At 40.9% G+C, this 23,055-nt stretch overlaps 1 protein-coding gene across 5 annotated transcripts in view; it reads right to left on the bottom strand.

The window, feature by feature from the left end:
- Positions 1-18,154: 18,154 nt before the first annotated feature.
- Positions 18,155-23,055, bottom strand: part of CCDC15 (coiled-coil domain containing 15) — a 68,747-nt gene continuing 63,846 nt past the window's right edge. For all 5 annotated transcript variants that reach the window (XM_019710459.2, XM_074321363.1, XM_019710460.2 and 2 more), the window contains 3 exons: positions 20,761-20,937; positions 20,302-20,450; positions 18,155-19,066 (listed from right to left, as the gene is read on the bottom strand). In XM_019710459.2, coding sequence (XP_019566018.2) covers positions 18,945-19,066; positions 20,302-20,450; positions 20,761-20,937 — 448 coding nt within the window. In that variant the 3' untranslated portion in view covers positions 18,155-18,944. The remainder of the gene's footprint in view (positions 19,067-20,301; positions 20,451-20,760; positions 20,938-23,055) is intronic.

Here is a 23,055-nt window from a genome sequence, read left to right on the forward strand (position 1 = left end):
GAGGCAGCGATGGGCCAGTCAGGGGCATAGAATTCTCTGCTCTTAACAGTGCTCTTCAGGCCTCTAGCCTGAAATCTCCAGGATAGTTCCCCCTAAAAAAAGAAGATACTATGGGATCTTTGGATATGAACCCAAGGGTGAACTACAGAGGGGAAGCATTCACCGTGAGAGTCATGTTGTTAGGAGAACATAAAATAAGATTTGTTTGTGTGAATGGCTTTCAGCCCTGACCCCACCCTGCCCCTAATTCCTAGGAGTGCCCAGGCCCTCAGTGCAAGGTGGAGGAAGTGGAGCAACAAATCCACCAAACAGGTTAGGACCCAGAATAATAAACTTGGCTGCTACCAGCTCTGGAATGGAGCAAAGAGAGGGTAAGTGAGTTGTAAAGCCCTCAGTGAACACCAAGCACTCAGGGGAGGGGGCCAGTGACAGAAATGGACAGCGACAAGAAGAGGCCAGGAGGAGAAGGGAGGGAAAGGAAAGAAAAGGGGTACGGAGCCAGTACTAGATTAAGTGAGGTACAGACAGGTGAACCACCAAAGGAAGATGGCAGCAAACAGCAGCTCACTTAATCCTTGATGCACCACCCCCTGTGCTCAGATGGCCATTCGGTTCATTCTTGTCCATCTGGGATGGATGACTGTAGGTTTGCATGGTTTGCCTGACACAACCCCAGGAGACACCTGCTGTCCCAGGATGTGTGATGGACCAGCTCTGGGGTCAGTAACACTCAACAGACATTAAGCCTGAAAAAGGCAGGTTAAGGGGTGGGAAGCAAACTAAATGATGAGCTAACATCCCCAGGAAGACAGCTACTTGTTTCTCAGGGGCTAATGGAAGGATGAAGTTGGAATAGAAATGAGCCAAGGAAGCGGCTGCAGTTACTTGATGCTACACCGGAGGAGCACGTGGACATCACCAGAGGAAGGGAAGAGACCATCTCCAGGGCTCCAGCATTCTATCCAGACTCCAATAGTAGGGAATAGCTGTCTTTCTATTTCAGACATAGAGGAGCCAAGGAATAAGGACTCTTGACTGCTCGTTTTCAGTCCCCTCTGGAGACGCTGTTTGTGCCTCTCAGGGGACCATACTTGTCTGGGTCTGGAATGCTCAGACAGACATGAGACAGCCCTGATGGTAGTAGCGCTCTTAGTCGTGGAGTGCCAACAAGTAACTGGGAGCGGGGCTGGTCCTGAGACAGTCTTTGCCTTGTCCTGGCAATTCCAGCCATGTATCCCTGTTCAGGGGCCAGGATGGCAGCTGGGACACACCTACCTGTGTTCCTCACTTGCTCCTGTGTGTAGGCTGGACAATCTCTTAGGAGAGGGCCAAAGAGGGACTCAATGGCTCAGATACTCCTTTCACTCACATACACAAGCTCTCCACTCTTGACTCACCTTCCTGTTATCGGGCGTCCCTTCCACACCTCCTCACACCCTACAGGATGTGGACAATAGTTATCTGAAGGAAATGAGGAAAGGGATGAGCTACTGAATCAGAAACTAGAGGAAAAGAACCTCAGTTCTTATTGTGGATAGACCTATGATCTTCAGAATTGCTTACTATGGTTTTATATATAGTATCAGACATTTGTAAGACAAGAGCTGGCAGTTAATGGACTTTCTGCCCACCAAATACCAGTTCCTACTGCTGGCAAGCTTCACTGACTATCCACAGGACTTTTTGGGTAGGCAGTTATCTGTACAGGCCCTTTCAGACACAGCAACAAGTGTCCTCCTTGATTTTTTCAAAGGGACCCTGAATGCTTGAGGAAGTCTATGAGAACAAGTGCCATGAGAATAAACTGTCAGGCAACAGAAGCCCAAAATTGCACCGCACACACACAAGCATCATTTTGGGAACACACCTGCCTCCTCCCACTTTTGACCTCCTAAACAGAGAATAGCATACTTTTTTATTTTGTGACAGAATCAAGACCCAGAACCTTGATTAATGGGGCCCGAGTTGGGATATTAGGAGAAACAGAGATTATTCAACCTTTTAAAGATTCAATTTCACGTTAGGCTTTTCTATTGAGAGGCCACACGGTGTAGTGGAAAGAACATGGGCTTTGAGGCAGAGCCAGTCCTGGCTCAGATACGACTATTTCTCTGAACCTCAGTTCCCTCACCTGAAAGGTGTGGATGACATCTACCTTGCAGAATGGCTATAAGAATTCAAAATTATGCCTGTAAAAAGTGCCTGGCCACATTAAGTAGGTTTGGTAAGTGGAGCAATTATGTGTGCGCGAGCTTATATATAGTATTAGGATCAGATATTGACTATAACTGATAGAAACCAATGTCCATTTATAAATGAGAACAAAATATAGGGGTCAATGGATCAGAATTCTTAAAACATGTCAGTGAGTATAATGCAATAGTTTTGACTTGCGAATTTTTTTTTTAACTTTTCATTTCTTTTTGTTTTTTTTTAACTTTTATTTATTTTAAGTGTGTTTTTCCAGGACCCATCAGTTCCAAGTCAAGTAGTTGTTTCAATATAGTTGTGGAGGGCGCCGCTCACAGTGGCCCACGTGGGGTATCGAACTGGCAACCTTGTTGTTAAGAGCACCCGCGCTCTAACCAACTGAGCCGCCCCTTGACTTGTGAAATTTTTAATGTCCTGTGTGCGCATATATGTATGCGTGTGGATGTGCATGTGTGTATGTGTGTGTGTGTGTGTGTGTGTACAACTTCACTCACCAAGTTATTGTAAGCAACAAGCTAACACATGTTGAGTACTTTGGGAATAACAAGGATGAACATATGGGTTGAGTAAAGGGTCATAAAAATGAAAGAAGCTATTATTATCTCAAATATGTCAGATGTTGAAATCTTACTAAGAAGGGTTGCTATTAAATTTCTTCCAGCCAGCACAGTCAAAAGATAGATAAGCAAGGTGACCATGTATCCAAAAAGATTTTGTTTCTCAATAAAAGACCATGTTCTGGAAGGGTTTGGTAAAGAAAGTCTTTGCCTGGATATAATTGATCACAAGTAGGGGCTTCACTGTATTCAAGACTGGACAGATGGTTCAGATGGCCTGAAGAACGGGCTTTAAAGACCACTACCAGCCACGCAAAGGGGCAGCCGTGCTTTCAAGTGGTCAACCAGTGGTGGCAGCAAGTATATGAGGACACCCTGAAAGACGGCAGTCCTCAGAAAGGGAGGAGCAGATTTGGCAAGTGGTTAAACGATTATAATCGCCCCAAGTCACTTTGTTCAAGGGGAAATAAAAAGGTGATGCTAAACAGGAGGCAGCCTCAGGTGGCCTCTTCATACAAGCTGAGGACAAAGTGGTTGTTCTAGTATCTGAAAGTAACAATTCAGTTGTTCGTTTAATAAACACCTGTTAAGTGCCATCTGTGTGCCAGGCACAGTGCTGTGTGCTGAGGATACATTGATGATTAAGACACGCACAGCCCCGAACCTCAGAGAATTTACAGAGATGCATAGAGACATAATTCCACCTCTAAGACCTCTAATGGAAGAAATCAACTCAAATGAGAAATAGTTTATCCAGGTATATTCACGGTGCTAAGGTAACTCTGGGAGAGTCATGAAAGGCTTCACAGTAGTAATATAAGAAGAAGATTGGAAGGATAGCTGGGTGCATGCCAAGTTGAGAAGAGGAGAACAGTGGACCAGCAGCGTGTGTGTGCATTAGCGTGTGCACAAGGCATGAAATCCACGGTATATTTAAGAAGAGGCACATGAGAAATTCCGTGTAGCTGGAGACATGTGCATGGTGGGGAGCTGCAGAGGATATGGCTGCTATTAGTTGCCCTGAGATAGTGAAGAGCTTTAAAGGTCAATGGTAAGGGGTCAGAATTTTATCCTTTAGACAATGGCGTGTAACTGACAAGGAGGTTTTTAAGTAGGGTTGAGACATGATCAGAGTTATGTTCTTTGAGGAGAAATGGCCATTTTAAAAGCCCTTTGTTAGACTTCTGGTTCTGGACCAAGATGGAATAGATGCACTTCTCCCTATTTGTCTTGCTAAGTACTAAAAACCTTGGGCATTATATATACAACAACATAAGAAAACTCTGGAAAAGCAGAGAGAAGAAGTCAGATTAGCAAGGGACCTTGAGATCCAAGGAAAGACACAGTTATGATGTGTCTGGGTTTCCTTTTGCTTCATCTATCCTGGACTGTGTGCTGGAGAAGCCAGCAATCCAGAAGCACCAATGGCACAAACAAAAAAAACAAACCAACAACAAAAAAAAGCCAACAAAAGCTGGCTGTACCTCAGTAGAGGAACAAGAAACACCACAGAAAACACCGCAGCCCCACCCCACTGCTATCAGCAACGACATAGTGGGGAACCTCGGCTTTCTTTTGCACCTGGCAGTGATGAGGTATCCCCGAGTGCCACTGTCAGGGTGGCATCAGAGAACTCCAGGCAGGAAGCCAGGACTTTCACCACCTTCCAGTGACAATGGCCCTGCCCCCACCCCCATGTGTGAGTGGAGGTCACGTGGGGAGCAGTAGGAGGCCCCTTCCCCCTCCCATGCAGGGTGGTGTCAGTAGAGGCCTGAATGGAGCCAGAACTCCCACTGCGAAGCAGTAATGCGGTGCCCTGCCCTGCCCTGCCACAGGTAGCAACCCAGACCAAGTAGGAAGCCTGGTTTCTACCACCCACCTAGCAAAGAAGAATGAAAACTTAATCCAACTACATGCTGTCACTTTCTTAAAAAACTAAACATACCCTTACCATAGAACCCATCTGTTGCTCTCCTGGGCATTTATCCTCAATAAGTGAAACTGTCTGTCCATACAAATCTATACATAATGTCCATAAGCAGCATGTAATAGCAAAAAAAAAAAAAAAGGCTAGAAACAGCCAAAATGTCTCTCAATAAGAGGATAGTTAAACAAATTGTGGTACATCCATACCACTGAATACTATACTCAGCAATAAAAAGAAAGAAACTAGTGATACATACAGCTACTTGGATGGATCTCCATAGCATTACGCTCAGCAAAATAAATCAGTCTCAAAAGGCCACACACTGCAATTCCATTTATACAACATTCTTGAAATGACAAAAGCATAGAGATGGAAAACAGATCAGTGGGGGCAGGAGTTAGGGATGGTGGTGGTGGGGAGAGCTGCAGTGTGGTTTTGCAGGGAACACCAGGAAGACCTTTGTGGTGATGGGTTCGTTTTGATCTCGATTGTGGTGGTGTTCACAGAATCCACACACGTGGGAAAATGTCACCACAGAACTATGCATACATATCATACCAAGGTCAACTTGGTACCTAGGACCTGCCAGAACTATTTGTGCAACTATTTGTAGAACTATTTGTAGATCTATAATTCTTTTATCAAAAGTTTTGCAAAGAGCAAGGGGAAAAGCAGCCTTTTGTTCTCAGTTTGCCAGTTCTAGAAACAGGGGCTGGCAGGAATTTACCTTTTAAATATAAATCTTTTCTTTTGAGAACATGCAATAGAACCGCACAGTCGGCCGTCCATGTCCACTCAAATTAACATCGAACTTGCCCTCATGCGTGCAGGTTTCAGGACTGCTCCCTAGATTCCAAGTTATTACAACCCTGCTCTTCCTAACTCCTTTCTCTGCACGATGGGATGGCTAGGAGATAGCCCTCCTCCCATTCCACAGCAAGGACATTTAGGCTTGGAGAGGAGAACAGGCATGCACAAATCACAAAATGATGGTGGAAAAATGAGATACCAGCTCTCCCAAGGGCAATCAGTTCCTTCCCAGCACCTAGGATAGCTGCAGGACTGCCTACCTGCCTTACACTGCCGCTCTTTTATGTCTGTCATTGGGAATATGTATTTATTGTAACATTGTGAAGCAAGAGGAATGAAACAGGGAGAACAGGTTGCACAGAGGAAAGTTGGAAATTGGGTTTAGAAACCAGAAGAATGTGACTTCAAAGAACTATGATGCTTCTCACAGGCACTACAGAAGGTTTTTAAGGGGAGGGTTTTACCAGTCAGATTAAAGAAGGTCTGAATCAACAAACCAGGGCCACACAATAAAGACCAAAGATATTGCTGCTACCCCTAGATGTCTATGGCAGCCCCCAGATCTGGGTAACTCTCTTATTCCTCCTTTGGCCCAGCAATCCCTTCACCCTAGAATTTCTCCACAAAACAATTTAGTACTCGCCTCAGATACCCAGCTCCTAGTACACTGTTGGCATTCCTTGTAAAATAGGTGAAGCATGGGCTACAGGACGCAGAGATCAAGTCTGAGATGGAAATTCCTGGTAGAAACAGTCCTAATCCTAGACCTGCCTTCTGAGAAACAGTGTCAGGCCCAAATCTTCCCCTTTTTTCAGAACTAAATACCATATAAATGTTCACCTTATGTCAACACGTGCTCTAGTAATTTCTCTCTATTTACTGAGCATTGTCACTAAATCTTTTTTTCCCCTTCCTTTTAAGGAACTTGGACAGGTTCTTCCTAGTGTATAATGGCAGAGCTGCAGCCAGAGAGGGGGGGATGGGTAGGCATCTCGAGAAAGAAAAACAGAGAATTTATCGGTTTCTTTCAAATCCTTGTGCGGCCTTACCAAGTCTTTGTCTATGTACCACACGGAATGAGATTTAAGACACACACAAACCTCAAAATTTAAAAATCTGATCATGTTGAAAAAACAGATAAACTATGAATGAATACACAGCCTGGTTAATTAACAAGTATTTTAAAAGTCAAATCTGAGATTCCTTATGAAGACTTCCAGCAATGCAAACTTAAGAAAGACCTGCATGGTAAATTAACACTCTTCTGCATCGTTATAAAAAAAAAATCAGACTCAATGTAATGAGACCAGCTTTAATTTGTGATCAAGAATCATCTTTCTTTGAGACTATTTTTGATCAAAACAAGGGAGGTTACAGAAAACATTGGGTGCTTCAATGGAAAATTTTGCATTGTCTAGAGGACTCACCTACAGGTTGTCTGATTTTAGTCTATAGTTGATCTAAGTTGCGATTCTACAAATTAATGTCTATGGATAAGATCACTTTTGCCTCCATTTCAACTTTCAAATTCATTTATCCGTGAGGTTCTTTTTCAGAACCAGTTATAACATCTGCTTATTTCCCTCATAAGTTAGTCTTTAACACATGTTCATTTAATATCGGTATGAGTTATGATTTTATCTTTTGTTTTGAAAATTATCTTTTAACATATATAAACAATTATCATGCAAGGCAGAAAAAAATGTTTTACATAGAGTTACAAGTAATATACTTCGGTTGGAAGTTTTGCATTGCTGGAAGTTTTCATAAGGAATCTGATTTGATTTTTAAAATACTTATTAATTAACTGGGCTGAGTATTCATTCATAGTTTATATGGTTGGGCAGGAGGAGTAATTGCTCCTGATTGAGACATTAGATAAGTTTTCATGGGACACAGAACTCCTAGTTATCACAGGTGGTAGTCGTACTTTGCCTCAAGGTGAGTAGAATTTGTGTGTGTGTGTGTGTGTGTGTGTGTGTTTTACCCCGTTCTTCCGCCTCCACCCACCCCACTCTGGTTCAAGCTGTTGTTTCTCAGTCTAGTTGTGTAGGACACAGCTCCCTGGCCCATGCTGGTGTTATGAGCCTTGTGGTCCCTCCACTGAGGCAGTTGGCTGCCAGTGGTTGGTCGGCTGCTCACAGCAGCTCACGGCAGCTCTCACCAGCTGCCGGCCACTCACGCTGGCCACCAGCCTCCCATGGCAGCACACGGTAGCCCACGGAAGCACACAGCAGCTCACGCCAACCTCTGGCTGCTCACGGTAGCCCAGCTCCAGAGAGAGCTATTCACAATCTTAGCTGTAGAGGGCGCAGCTCACTAGCCCATGTGGGAATCGAACCAGTGACTTTGGCATTAGGAGCATGGCGCTCCAACCACCTGAGCCACCGGGCCGGACAGTGAGTAGAATTTTAAGACTCAGAATTGGAAGGACGTTTTGGGCAAACAAAAAGCCTACTAGGCCTAAAGGGCTCTCTTGACACAAATGCTATTAGCCAGCACCCAGCAACCTAGAGTTTCAAGAGAAGGCCAAACTCAGTCTTGCAGGAACACTGCCCAATTTGGAACCATCCCAGTGAATTTCCCTATATATTATCCTACCTAGCAAGGCTTACAGTCCCAACTGCTCAGCTGAGGAAAGGCTCTGTGCAGGGATAGGAGCATGAAGCGTGATGGTAACTGGCCCATCAATTCAAAGCAGTGAGTCTTGAAATGAGCATCACAACCTATTTCCTGTATGTCATATAGCAGAACTCTATGACAGCCTAAACGAATTCCCTACCCCCTGTAGGCCAGGTGTATGGTTGTGTGGATCTAATTGCATTTTGTTATTGGAGTCACGCTATCATTAACAGCTATTAATCTATACATTTCCATTTTGCCAATGGTAAAGAGGAAGAGGTAGGTAACAAGTTCAGAAAATGTAATAGGTAGAAAAATGCACACTTACCATAGTAGGGCATTAACTAAGTCTCCAGCTATCACTGTTAACCTGTCTCAGATGACATTCCTTCAGGAGTGGATTTTCCAGCCTGAGTCACTATCTATGAGTCTATTTACCACAAACTTACCATTACTATAGACACTACAGTGTAAACCACTAAATGTTAATCTACTGGACTAACAGCAAACACGTCCGATTTTCAGAGACCCATAGCTAGCTAAATGACTGATTCCTGTTGTGTTGGTTCAAGCTCCAATCCTGCTGTCCTTCACTCTTTCCCCTTGAACTTCCCTTGTTCGTCTCAGTCTCAGCCCTGCTGCTTGCCTTTGTCCTTGTAGTGCCCCCCTCCCAGTCACAGCTGTTTCTGGTCCCCCTTCTGGTCCCCCTACTACCCCTGACCTAAGTTACTTGTAAGGTAAGAAAAAAGGAGTTACCTGATATTGGAAAAAGACTCCCTGGCTCTGAACCCTAAAAGACAGAGGTGTATGACAATCAAGTTTTATGTGTAGGATATAAAGTCCTAATGAGTGACAGGGGAAAAACGAAATGTGCTACTCAGTTCTACGGAAAATGCTTTGAGACAGCAGAGTGCCCAGCTGGGAAAACAGGGTAAAACACGTCCCGCCCCCAGCTGAACCATAACTCGGTCTTGGCAACATAATAATGTGGGTGAATCCTGTGGGTGGATCCTGTTGGATAAGGGAACCTACAAGTTTTTAGCCAGGAAGGATTTAAATGTAGGCATCGTCTCACAATCTGTTTGAGCAATAAAAGAAGGTGTGCTAATTTGCAACTGAAACGATACGCCCATCCATTTGGCAACCAGGCACTCTCTTCCCTTCATTCTCTACCTTACAAAACAAACTGATTTAATCGTGAGAAGGCTCAGTGTACGATGGAGCAATGGATGGATAACATCAAGTAACCAAATGCAAATCAAATATAAATGTCATCATAATTTAGGGACACAGAAAACGTTTCCTCTTAGGCATTCATGCAGAAGGTCAAATTGGATGTCCCTGTGTTCCCATGTCCACCCACCGAGCTCACGCCCAGCTGAGATATCTGAACCATCAAGGATTCCCTGAGGAGCTGTGGAAGCAAAGAAAATCTTGCCTCTTTCTGCACTTAACGTGTCAGACACCATGCTAACTATTGTACATGCATTATCTCACTGAATTCTCACAGTAATTCTGTGAAGTAAGTACTATTATTATTCCGTTTTGTAGATGATGAAACTGCACACAGAGTTTAGGTAACTTGCGCTGAAATGTGGTAGAACCAGGATTTAAATTGCGGCTGTGATCTTAAGCATTGCACAAACCATCACCCCACAGCAGCAGGGCCTTTGAAGACAGAGCAAGAAAGACCTTTGACAAGTGACAATTTTTCAATCTCTGGAAGACTCTATTCAGAGGGACCATAGAAACATAAATGACTTTTCCCCTCCCTGAATTGAACCATGTATATATATATATATATATTCTTACTCCCATCTCACTCTAAGATTTTAAAGCTTCTTTTACTAAATTATCATTTTGTTCTTTTTTGCATTTACCCTGATGTTCTCCATGGTCTTTCACCCCTGATCTCAACTTTTATATGCCTGGGAATTATAAAACCAGGTGATTGGGTGCCTATCTGCTTACTCACCAGGGTGTGACTTATGTCAGGAAACTTCCCTATAGATCTGTCCTGCTGGAATGAAACTTTCTATTTAATCAGTCTTTTTTACAGAAAGGCCACAAAATGCTGTACCTTCTAGGTTTTAATCACCACCTGAAATCCCACAATTAAAGGATATTATTTTCCTACGTAAACCTATTTGGTTTGGGGAGAATAGTTATAATGCTAACAAGGTTATTTCAGGTTCATGGTTTTTAAAAGTCAATTTATTTTTAAATAATTCAAATATATACAAAAATAGAGCAAATAAAATAATAAAACCCTGACATACCAGTCACCTAGATTCACTATTATCAAACTTTTGCTACACTTACTTTATCTACATCTTACCTTATTTTGTTGAATTATTTTAAAGTAAATCTCAAACATAATTTTATTCCATCGCTATGTACTTTAGTCTCCGTCTCTGTATAGATATTTTCTTATATATCGATAATGCCCTCATCATACCTAACAAAATGAATAACTTAGACTATATTCAAATTCCCCAATTGCTTCAAGGTACCTTTATTCAGACTGTTTTTTTCCATATCAGGATCCAAACAAGGCCCATACATTGTATTTGGTGATTGTTACGTCTATATGTCTGTCTGAATCTACAGCTACCTCCCCATTTTTGAAATTCAAGCCGTTAACTTGAAAAACTTGGATCAGTTTTCCTATAAAATGACCCATCCTCTGGATATCTGCTTTCTCATGATATTATTTGTTACCCTCTCTCTCCCTATTTCCTACAAATGGAATCCTCACAGCTTTTCTCTTTACATATTATCTTCATCCAAACCAAAAAACACAGAAAATTATTTGAGTGACAATTTTCTCAATCCTCCCAAGGATGGTATATAACTAGTACCATTTTAAGTGACTAGTAGTTAATTTATTCTATACAATGGATTCCTTAGAGCAGTAGAACTTAATCTTGTCCCAGAACCAGATGAAAATGGCTTAAAGGTTTGACAATATTGAGTTTCAGCTTTTGAGGGGACAAAAATACTTTGCAGAAGGCACTGTATGCTTCCTACTGCATCACGTCAGGAGGCACTCGTCTGCTTCTCTCACTCTGAGTGAGTGACGTGAGGGTGGACCAGTGATGTCTAATGGTTCCATCCATTAATGATTGCTGGAGGTGTGTTGGGGGGTGAGGAAGGAACCTAAGGCAAGAGTTGAGTGTTAACGTCTACCAAGAGCGATCTCATCTTAGGGGCCTGAAAGGGATGCTGACCGGTGCAGTACACCACGAAACTGCCTTACTCAAAAGGACTCAGTGACTTCTCCTTGGCGTACACCTCTAGCGGTGATCAGAGTAGAGCTGAGAGCGAGACCACAGATGGACTGCTCATTTACACCTTAAGAGGGCTTTAAAAACCGAAGTGAACATATTCAAAGTCTTTCACCAGGAGAATGGGCCTAACATGCCAGGGAAACATTTGTTTTTATCCTCCTCTATATTTCCAACCTCCCAAATCTCTTTTTCTGAGAAGCATGAAAACAAATGGGGCACAAAGAAACTATGCTCACTACATGTAGAGGGAAAGTAAAGGAAATACTTTGCTTCCCAAAATAGAATCTAAATAAACAAGCACAGAAGAGTAATAATAGCTACTTCCTTTATCACACCTTAAATGATTAGAAGACATGAAAGCAGCAGTTTCTAGCCACTTCACCCAGCAGGTGGTTGGCAATCTTATTCCTGTCCATCTAAAGGTAAGGGTGAGGCCTGGACAATTAAGTAATATACTGCAACTAGGATTTCCAGGGGGGAATTCCTGCCCGTTCTCAGGAATTTTTTTCACTCTTCCATTCCGGAATACCAAGAAAAGTTGGTCGGGAAATCAGGAAAATCGACTCTTTGAACCCAGGTGGTTGGTAGTATCGGCCGTCACTTTGTGGAAACGATTTACCGTGGAGAACAGAAAACAGTTTATATCTCAGGATTCAGGAACGGCAAAGCGGAAAAAAATTCCTGAGAACGGGTGGGAATTCCTGCCTGGAAACTCTAGACAGTGCAAGGGAAAGCACATGGCACTGACAAAATCAAAGCAATTGGAGCACTGTTTTCAGTTGGACTGCCCAGGAGAACACGTCATGTACCAGCTTTCTGACGAGGACAGGAATATCCTCTGCTACCACCATAACCCTGACATTGCTTCTATCCCGCATATATTCCTGGATTCTATAAGGAGATAAAGTTCCCTCTGGGGAACAGCACAGCTGAGCTTTCCTGGGGTCAGGCCCCTCTTGCTGGACTTCTGGCCATCCTTTCCTGCGTCCTCCTGTTCTGACTGCCTTGTCCGCTGTGACCGACCGAACTTGCATCCCCTCTGACAACAAGATGAGTGCTGGAGTCAGCGCAGAGGAAAATGAACTTGTCCCACCTTATTTCACTGTCCACAGTAAAACGTACCACTTGTCCACAACGCAGCATGAAGAACAATGAAATGGAAAACTGGACAATGAGGTCAACATTATAAAACACAACTAATAAATTCATAAAATGTAAAAGCTACAGGGAAGACTGAAGTTCACTTAATATAACCCTCTTGTTTGACAGAAAACTGTATCCCAGAGAAACTAAATTGTCTCAAATCACAGTGGCAATGAGAAAATGCAAAACAAAGTAAAACGATGTCTAAAGATCTTCTGAGTAACAATCAAAAACATTAGGTAAAGCTACTAATCATGTAGAAATATTTGGAATTTTTGAAAGACAAATCTGTTCATTTAACAAACATTTACTTAGAGCCTATTATGTGCCAGGCATAGTCTTAAGAACCAGAGGATAGAACACTGAACAAAAACAAAAATCCCTGTCCTCGTGTACAATCTAGTGGGGACAGAGAAAAAAATTAATATTAAAATATATATAGCTATTTTTTGTCATACAGCTATAAATACCATGAAGAAAGTATGGCAGGGAAAGGGGATAAGAAAACCTGAGTGTGGGGGTGGGGAGGAGGGTTGCATTTTGCGATAGGATGGTCAGGGAAGGCTCTCAAATAAAATACATCTGAATAAAGACTTGAAAGAGGTAAGAAAGTAAGGAAGAAGTGTCCCCAGGCCGAGCCAATAGCAAATGAAAAAGCCATGAAGTGAGTGTCCCTGCAACCTCCAGGAAAACACAAAACAATGGGCCTAAGCAGAATGAGCAAGGAGGAGCTAAAGCCTCAAAAGTAATTGGGACCAGATTTTACAGGGTGTTGTACGACATGGTAGAGTCTCTGGCTTCTCCTGAGTAAAACAAATAGCCAAAGGAGACTGAGCAGAGGAGTGATACAACCTTACTTTTTTCTGAAAGGACTGCTCTGGCGGTGGTGCTAAGATCAGTCTTTAGGGGCAAATAAGGAAACAAGAAATCCAACTAGGAGACTATTGCAATAACACGGGTGAGTCAGGATGATGACTCAGGGTTGTAGTGGGGCAGACACTATAACTCATAGTTGTTATTTTGAATATATTTCCAAGGTACAGCCGACAAGGATTGGATGTGGGTTGTATAAGAAAGACAAAAGTGAAGGTCAACTCCATGTTTTTTTAGCCAGAGCAACTAGAAGGATGGAGAGATGGAGAAGACTGCAGGAGGAACAGATTTTTTTGTTGTTTGGTGTGTGTGTGTGTGTGTGTGTGTGTGTGTAGGGGTAGGGATCAGAGGACTGGTTTTGGATGTATTAAGTTTGGCTGCTGTATTGAAAGAAGTTCACAAGGTGCAGACAGAGAGATTACTTAGGAAACGTACAATAATGATGGTTTGAACTTGTGATGAGCAACCTGAAAATAAAATCTAGAGAACAATTCCATTTCAAATAGCATCAAAAAGAATAAAATATTCAAATAACTTTAACAAAAGAAGTACAAATTTTATGCTCTGAAAACTACAAAATATTATTGAAAGAAATTAAACATGACTTAAACGAATGGAAAGACATCCCATGTTCATGGATCAGGGCAATAGCTCCCAAATTGATCTATAGATTTAATGCAACCCCTATCAAAACCTCAGCTGACTTTTTTACAGGAGGGTGATGTTAAAATTCATATGAAAAATGCAAGGGACTCAGAACAGCAAAACAATCTTGAAAAAGAACAAAGTTGGAGGACTCATACTTCCCAACTTCATAACTTATCACAAAGCAGTAATCAAGAAACTGGAATAAGGATAACGTAAAGATTAATGCAATAGAACTGAGAGTTCAAAAATAAATCCTTACATTAGTGATCCATCAGTTTTCAACAAGAGTGTCACATCAATTCAAAGGGGCAAATAATAGTTTTTTGAAGAAATGGTGCTGGGACAACTAAATATCCTCATGCAAAAGAATGAAGTTGGACCCCTAATAACACCATACACAAAAATAAACTCAAAATAGATCACAGACCTATATATAAGAGCTAAAACTATAAAACTCTTAGAAGAACACACAGGAGTATATGTAAACCTTGGTTTAGGTAATGGTTAAAGCAACAAAAGAAAACGTAGATGAATTACACTTCATCAAAATTAAAAACTTTGGTACTTTGAAGGAAACCATTAAGAAAGTGAAAAGACAATCCCTATGAGAAAATATTTGCAAATCATGTTGACAAGAAACCTGTATGTAGAATATATTAACAACTCTCGTAACTCAATAAACAAAAGATAAATAACCCAATTACAAAATAAGCAAAGGATCTGAAGAGATTGTTTTCCAAAAAAGTTATACAAATGGGGCAGCAGTCAGTGCAGCCAGATGGCTCAGTTGGTTAGAGCGAGAGTTCTTAACAACAGGGTTGCCAGTTCGATTCCCACATGGGCCAGTGAGCTGTGCCCTCAACTAGATTGAAGACAATGAGCTGTGCTGAGCTTCCAGTGGGGCAGCCGGATGGCTCAGTTGGCTAAAGCGCGAGCTCTTAACAACCAGGTTGCCAGTTCATTCCCACATAAGATGGTGGGCTGTGCCCCCTGCAACTAAGATTGAAAACGGCGACTGGACTTGGAGCTGAGCTGCACCCTCCACAACTGGATTGAAGGACAATGACTTGGAGCTGATGGGCCCTGGAGAAGCACACTGTTCCCCAACACTCCCCAATAAAATTTTTTAAAAAATGACTGGACTTTTTAAATAAAATGAGATTTGTATAAAAAAGAAAGGTACAACATAGAGCTACCTACTCTGTGACCCAGCAAATCCACTCCTAGGTATATACCCAAGAGAAATGAAAACGTACGTCCACAGAAAAACTTGTAAACAAATGTTCACAGCAGCATTATTTATAATAGCCAAGAAGTAGAAACAGCCCAAATATTCATCAACTGATGAATGGGGTAAATAAAATGTGGTCTATTCATAGTGGAATATTATTTGGTATTAAAAAACAGTGAAGTACTGACACATGCTACAACACGGATGAATCTTAACAACGTTATACTAGAGAGCATTTGAGATCTTGCTTCCCAGCATGTCATCAGCTTCACTCAAATAAGCTCAAATGAACTCTTATAAAAATTAAAAACAAACAAAAACATTATATTAAATGAAAGAGTCCAGTCACTAAAGACCATCTATTGTGTAAAAAAATAATATAAATGGAGCCACTTTAAAATGGAGTCAGAGCTGCCATCCCAGAGGCACTGACTTGCCTCCTGAAACCTTTGGAATGTTAAAACTGCACAAAATAGCCTTTAGACTGGGCCTACTGCCACACTGTATTCCAAACAACTGTCTGTTACAACAACTGGACTGAAAATTAAAAACATTCTTTAGAATTATCATCACTATGTTAGCTTCTTGGCACCTACAGAAATTCATTTCTTAGCTTATTAACCCCCATAGAAATGCCTTCCTTCTATGAACATAATCATGCCCCTTCCCTTTCTCAGGAATACCCCCTGCCTTCACTTCCTAATCAGAACACTGTTTGGCCTTCTGCCAAATCAGTGCTTCCAGAATAGCTATTCTTTTGGATCTCAAACTAATGCTTGTCGCCTCTCAAGATGACCTTTTATTTTGAAGTTAACAATCACATGATTCATTTACATGAAAAGCTCAGAATGGGCAAATCTATACAGGCAGACAGTTGGTGATTGCCTAGGGCTGAGCAGGGAGGGAATGGGAAGCAACTGCTACATGGGCATGGGGTTTTGCTTTTTGTAGTTAAAAAAACCCTATAGGGGGCAGCCGGGTGGCTCAGGCGGTTGAAGTGCTGTGCTCCTAACACCGAGGTGACTGGTTCAATTCCCACATGGGCCAGTGAACTGTGCCGTCTACAGCTAAGATGGTGAACAATGGCTGGACCTGGAGCTGGGCTGCCGGCGAGAGCTGCCGTGAGCTGCCTTGAGCAGCCGACCGATGGCAGGAGACCAACTGCCTCAGGTGGGGGCGGGGGGGAGGGCAATACCAACATGGTTCAAGGAGCAGCATCCTCCTAGACTGAGAACAACCACTTGATTCGGAGTTGGGGGGGAGGGAGAGAAGGAAAAGGGGGAGGGGTGAAAAAAAAAGCCCCCACAAAATCTAAAAATTATCATTGCAGCCATTTTAAGTGCACACTTTAGTAGTGTGAAGTATATTCATATTGTTGTCAAACAGATCTCCAGAACTTTTTCAACTTGCAAAACTGAAACTCTGCCCATTAAACATCTTCCCATTTCCCCCTCCTCCTAGCAACCACCATTCTACTTTCTGTCTTTATGAATTGTAGTACTCTAGATTCCTCATATAAATGTAACCACACAGTATTTGTCTTTTTGTGATTGGCTTACTTCACTTAGTTGAATGTCCTTAAGGCTCATCCATATTATAGCATATGACAGGATTTCTTTCCTTTTCAAGTCTGAGTGATATTAATATTCCATTGTATGTATACCCGGATGCCAAAAAAATGTATACACAATTTAAGAGATGTTATCTATGTATTACTTTTCGAAGTTGAACTGAATTATGGTTGCAATGTGTAGTATGATGTTCGCTCAAAAGATGCTGTTAATCAAATGAATGCTAGTGTCACCGTGCGACAGGCAGGATGGTCAAAGAAAATGGCAGACACACAGCTGTTGTTCGAGGAGCGCAAGACCACTTTGAAGTGGTATTTGAAATTCGATAATGTTGTGGAAGTATAACAATGGAGGCGTGAACTTCCAACACACCTAACAATTGCACGCATTCGTGGTAAGTCTGAGACGCACAGTACTGTGTGAAGAAACTGAAACGGCATGCGCAGTGATACAAGTGGAAACTTTGGTCAACGTTGCTCAAGCAGTAGTTCACCATAATCAGAAGCATCTGGATGCTGATGGTAACCACTCTGAGCACCTCTTATAACTGCAGAAGTCAAACGTGACTTGTATTCATCTTTTGTTATCAGTATATATTGAGTATTACAATTTTAGTACCATTTTTTTCCTTTCTTAAAATGTGTATACTTTTTTTTGCATCCTCTGTATATACCACATCCTGTTTATCCAGTCATCTGTAGGTAGACATTTGGGTTGTTTCCACCTCTTGGCTATTATAAATTTAGTGCTAAAATGAACATGAGTGTGCAAATATCTCTTTAAGACCCTGCTTTCAATTCTTTTGGATATGGACTCAGAACTGGGATTGCTGGATCATGGGGGCATCTCTTTACAGTGACAAAAGTGTTCTAAAATTTGACAGTTTCACAACCCTAGAATACACTAAAAACCATTGAATTGTACATTTCAAAAGGGTGAAATATATGGTATGTGAATTATATCTCAATAAAGTGGTTAAAAAATACAACTCTTAAAGTCTGAATTGAGGATGTGATTACTTAAGGATTTTGACTGAACTGGATATTTAATCTGCTTAAACAACCAAACAATCTCATAATACAGGTAATTTTGATCCTTATTTTCAATGACCTGGCTAGATGTTTAGGTGTTTTTCAGACATAACCTAAGTGCTTCTTCAACCCTGATCATTAGAGAAAGTATGAAAAAGAAACCATTGGTATATAGCTTTAATTCATAATACTAAACCTTTTCATATTTTGTGTCAGGAAATACTGTGAAGAAATAACAAATTCATACTAACCATAGCAATTTTTATTTCATCTGCTCTGTAGGTATGCTATTCACCAAATTTTTAAAACAGGGAAATAAGGCAGGACTTGACTCATTTTGACTTCAGATTTAGTTTTTGAAATATCAGAATTATTTCACAAAGAAGATGCTCTAATGACAGTGAGTTTATTTCCCTTCTTTTGGCAATGCAAGTTATAAAATTAAAAAGCCTTATGTCCAATATCACTGTATCGGAGAAAAAGGTAGTAAGTTAAAAAAAAAAAAAAAAAAACAGGAGAGAAAGATTTTGAGGAAAAAAATGTGTACCAAATTCAGATTCTTCTCATCTGTTATACACAACTAGAAAAGCAAACAGCCATCTAGATGGCCACTGACGTTCAGAAACTCATGTCATCATCTTCTTTCCTGCTTCATCCAGACCTTTTCAACTATGTCAAGACTCAAAGATACAATTTTAGAAAGACAATAAATGAAATAATCTCAAAGATTTATCATGATCTCTTCTGATCAGCACAGCAAAGTAAGAAAAGCCTTACTGAACATTTTTAAAACAATAGATTCCATGTGGTTTACAGCAAATAGCCAAGTTTGGAAGTCAACTTTCCATGTTGGTCCCAAGATGGAGATTGAAACAATGGTTCCGTTCTAATTACAGAGAAAGTTGTTATGGGGGATGGCCTTTCTTTCCAGATCACACATTTTACACACTTTAACAGCTTTTCCTAAATAATCTCTCATGGTTGATTTTAAGTGAAGGCTGAAATGCTAACAGTTGATTTCAGATTCTTATTAAACATTTTTCAAAGTCCGTCTGTGGGCAGAAGCAAAATTATGAATGGCGCTTCGAAGAGTTGAGTTCCCCTCAGGAATATCACAGGAACTGATGACTGAATGCAGTGCCCGGGTATAGGCTGCAAATAAAGGTTTGCACAGTGGTGAAGTCAGATCCTAATCAACTCCCCAACGTCTTTACTATTAGTGCTGCTTCGCTACCCAGTCTCATAGGTATTAATTTTATCCATTGAATATTTATTGAGTGCTTACTATATGCCAAGCACTCTGTGAGAATAGAAAAGGTAATGGAGAGGATGGACACAAGAAATAATTAAATTGCAGTGTAATACTTTCAAACCAGAGACATATACCAAGTGTCATCACGGAATAAAGTTGGGAATGAATGAAAAAACTATCTAAGAAAGGATGGAAAAGATTTCCAGAAGTGGTAACATTTACGATGGTCTTGAAGGTTTAATAAGAGTAAAAGAAAGAAAGCATTCTAGGCAGAGAAATGAGTATGTGAGGTGCAAAAGATATATATATATTTTAAAAATGTGACATGTACTGGTGTATGACAATGACAAGTTTCATAAGGCTGGAGTTTTGCCTGGGGCCAGACAGAAAATATGCCAAATATGCCATGCATTTTGTATTGTAAAAAACCTGGAGGTTTTAGAAGAATGGCATCATCAGATTTGTGTTTTTAAAATATAACTCACAGAAGTGATAAGGAACTCCTAACACACAGAAGGGGCACTAGGAATACAAATGTGTACAGTATTTTCAGTATGTGCATGAAGCCTACATAATCTCTACGTGATGTAAACTACTATGTTTAAGGATGGACAGGAAACAGAAACATTATGGCTAGCAGGAAGGACTCCACTTTCTCTAGCTGGGATTCCTGATAAACACAGAGTTTATACTGGCCCTCATTTTCCTCAGCGTCCCCTGGCAGAACTGGCAGTCTAATGTGGATATACTCGTATGTGATAATAAGTCTGTGTTGGATAACAATAAAGTATTTTGGACAAGAGGGAATTCAACTGGACAGAGTCCCAACTTCATGGTCATAAAAGGCAAACTCTAATATTCTTCATTTACAGGAGAACCTGGAACCCAAGTTCTCCTCCAGTGGAGTGAGCTGGAAATACTTCCCTAGCATAATAGAGACAAGATGGTAACAGATCTCAAAGAAAAATATAACTCACTATAACTATTTTTATTGCCTCAGGGTTGTTCTGTAAAGGGGTTATAACAGTCTCTGACACATAGTAAGCACTCAATAAACGTGAAATTATTATAATGACTAGTACAATCACTACCTTTCTTTAACTGTAGGCCCCAAGCATTCCTTTAAGAAACTTACCTCTGTGGTTTTTATAGAAAATACAATTATTGGCACAAGTATCAGGATGAGCATCCCAAAAGTCAGGGCCACAGTAGCAGAGTGGAGGTAAAGTAATGTTACACAGCTGCATTTTCTCTTGGATCTGGGCTCTTAAAGCTTCTACATATCTATAAAAATACAGTATAATCAGGCAAAGTGAACCACTCGGAAGAGAATGAGCATGAGTCTTTAATGTACTACCAGCTTTAACTGTTAAAACTACTCCACACCTCTGTGCCTCTCTCTCTTTGTACTGGGAAATGGCACTGGTAAAATGCATGCTGTTCCCAAGAGGTACGAGGCAATTGAGAAATTTGGTGAAGTTCTGTACCCAAAGTATGAGAAGACACCATGAACTCTCGTAAGGGAAGTGAGAACACTGACTTCCTAACAAGTCTCTTCTAGAGCCAGAATTCCATGCAAAACTTTTCAAAGTACCTTTGGTATTCCCTTTCTCTCTGCTGCTGTTTTTCTCTGGCTCCTTTCATTTCCTCAAGTTGTAGCTGGGCTAACATCTCGCTCATCTTTTCCCCTGAATATGGCTCTTCATGAACGTTCATTCTTAACATCCTCTGCTCTTCAGCATAACGTTGCTGCTCTTTCTTTTTCTTAATTCTGAGAATAAAATCATAACATGGTTAGGAATTTCATGAAATCATTATTTAGATTTAGCGTCTAGGTCCAAATAACTCAAGAAATTCCCATAAACAAGGGAGTCAGGAAATCAGTTTAACACCCCTAGAACAGCTTCAAAAACTAGTGTTGGCTGATTTGAGTTTATCCTACAGCTCTGGAGTGTGTGTGTGTTTGTGTGTGTGTGTGTGTATACATATATACTCTCAAATGGAAATGACCAATGGTTACTACCAAGAGTTTTTCTGTAAGAATCCAAGTACAAGAGCTTTCTCAGATTAAAACTACGAGTAGACAGGACTTCCGCTTTGGGCTAAAATGAAATAACGGAAACCAGATTTCCCTCCCACCTAAACAACCAAATAAATAAATCGACCAACTGACCAGGCAAAATAATAAATAGAATAAGTAAGTAAGTAAATAAATAAATAAATAACCAATGGTTTTCAAGATTCTGGACCTCCTGCAATGAAAGACAATGATCCTTGACAGATGGTAAACAAATGAAGTGAGCCCTATATCTGCCCACGCTTACTACCTTGAAAGTTTCCAAGCAGCAGAAAAGGCCAGAGCAATTGAGGTAGAGCTTTGTGGACTCCCTGAGTTGAGGAGATGGAGCTGAAAGTCCAGGGACACAAAGGCAACTTTTGTGGGTATTAACAAACTGGCTCTAAAGTTTATATGGAGAGGCAAAAGTCCCAGATTGCCCCATACTAAAGAGGAACAAGGTTGGACTTCAACACTTACTATAAAGCTACAGTAATCAAGACAGGGTGGTATTGGTGAAAGAACAGACAAATAAAAAATGGAACAAAATGGAGAGCCCAGAAATAGACCCTCATAAATACAGCCACTTGATCTTTGACTGGAGCAAAAGCAATACAATGGAGCAAAGAGTCTTTTCAATAAATAGCGTGGGGACAACTGAACATCCACGTGCAAAAAATGAATCTAAACACACTCTTCATACAAATAACTCAAAATGGGTCATAGAGCTAAACGTAAAACACAAAACCATAAATCTCCTAGAATATAAGTTAAGAGAAAATCTACATGATCTTGGATATGGTGGTGACTTTTTAGATACAACACCAAAAACATGATCTACAAAAGGAACAATTGGTGAGGTGGACTCCGTTAAAATAAAAAACATATGCTCTCCAAAAGATGCTGTCAAAAGGAGAAGACAAGCCATAGACTGGGTGAAAGTATTTGCAAAAAGCACATCTGATAAAGAACTCTTATCCAAAATATACAAAGATCTCTTAAAACTCAACAGTAAGAAAGCAAACAACTCAATTAAAAAATGAGCCAAAGACCTGAACAGACATTTTAGCAAAGAAGGTGTGCAGAGGGCAAATAATTATATGAAAAGTTGCTCCACATCATGTCACCTATTAGAACGGCCAAAATTTGGAACACTGACAACACCAAATGCTGGCGAGGATACGGAGCAACAGGAACTCTCTCTCATTCAGTATTGGCAGGATGCAAAATGATATAGCTGCTTTACGAAACATACTCTTACCATATGATCCAGCAATCATGCTAGTTGGTATTTACCCAAAGGAGGTGAGAATACATCTATACAAAACCTGCACATTGATGTTTATAGCAGCTTTATTCATAACTGCCAAATCTTGGAAGCAACCAAGATGTCCTTCAATAGATGAATGGATAAACTGTAGTACATCCAGACAATGGAATATTATTCAGTGCTAAGAAATGAGCTACCAAGACATGCAAAGACATGGAGAAACTTAAATGTGTATTACTAAGTGAAAGAAGCCAACCTGAAAAGGCTACATACTGTATGATTCCAACTATGTTACATTCTGGAAATGGCAAAACAATGGAGACAGTGAAAAGATAAGTGGTTGCTGGAAGTTGGGAGAGGGGCAGAGGGACAGACAAATGGTTTTGTAGGACTGAACCCTTAACCTGTGAAATCTATTCTATCTATGGGTAGTGTCAGAATTTAGTTGAATTCTTAGACACCCCGCTGGTGTTTGAGAATTGTCTCTTGGTGTGGGGGACTCCCTCCCCCACAGGTTGGAATTGAGTCTGGGAACCCAATTCACCATATTAACAAACTAAAAT

The sequence above is a fragment of the Rhinolophus sinicus genome, linkage group LG16, assembly GCF_036562045.2.
Source record: "Rhinolophus sinicus isolate RSC01 linkage group LG16, ASM3656204v1, whole genome shotgun sequence".
Lineage (NCBI taxonomy): Eukaryota > Metazoa > Chordata > Mammalia > Chiroptera > Rhinolophidae > Rhinolophus > Rhinolophus sinicus.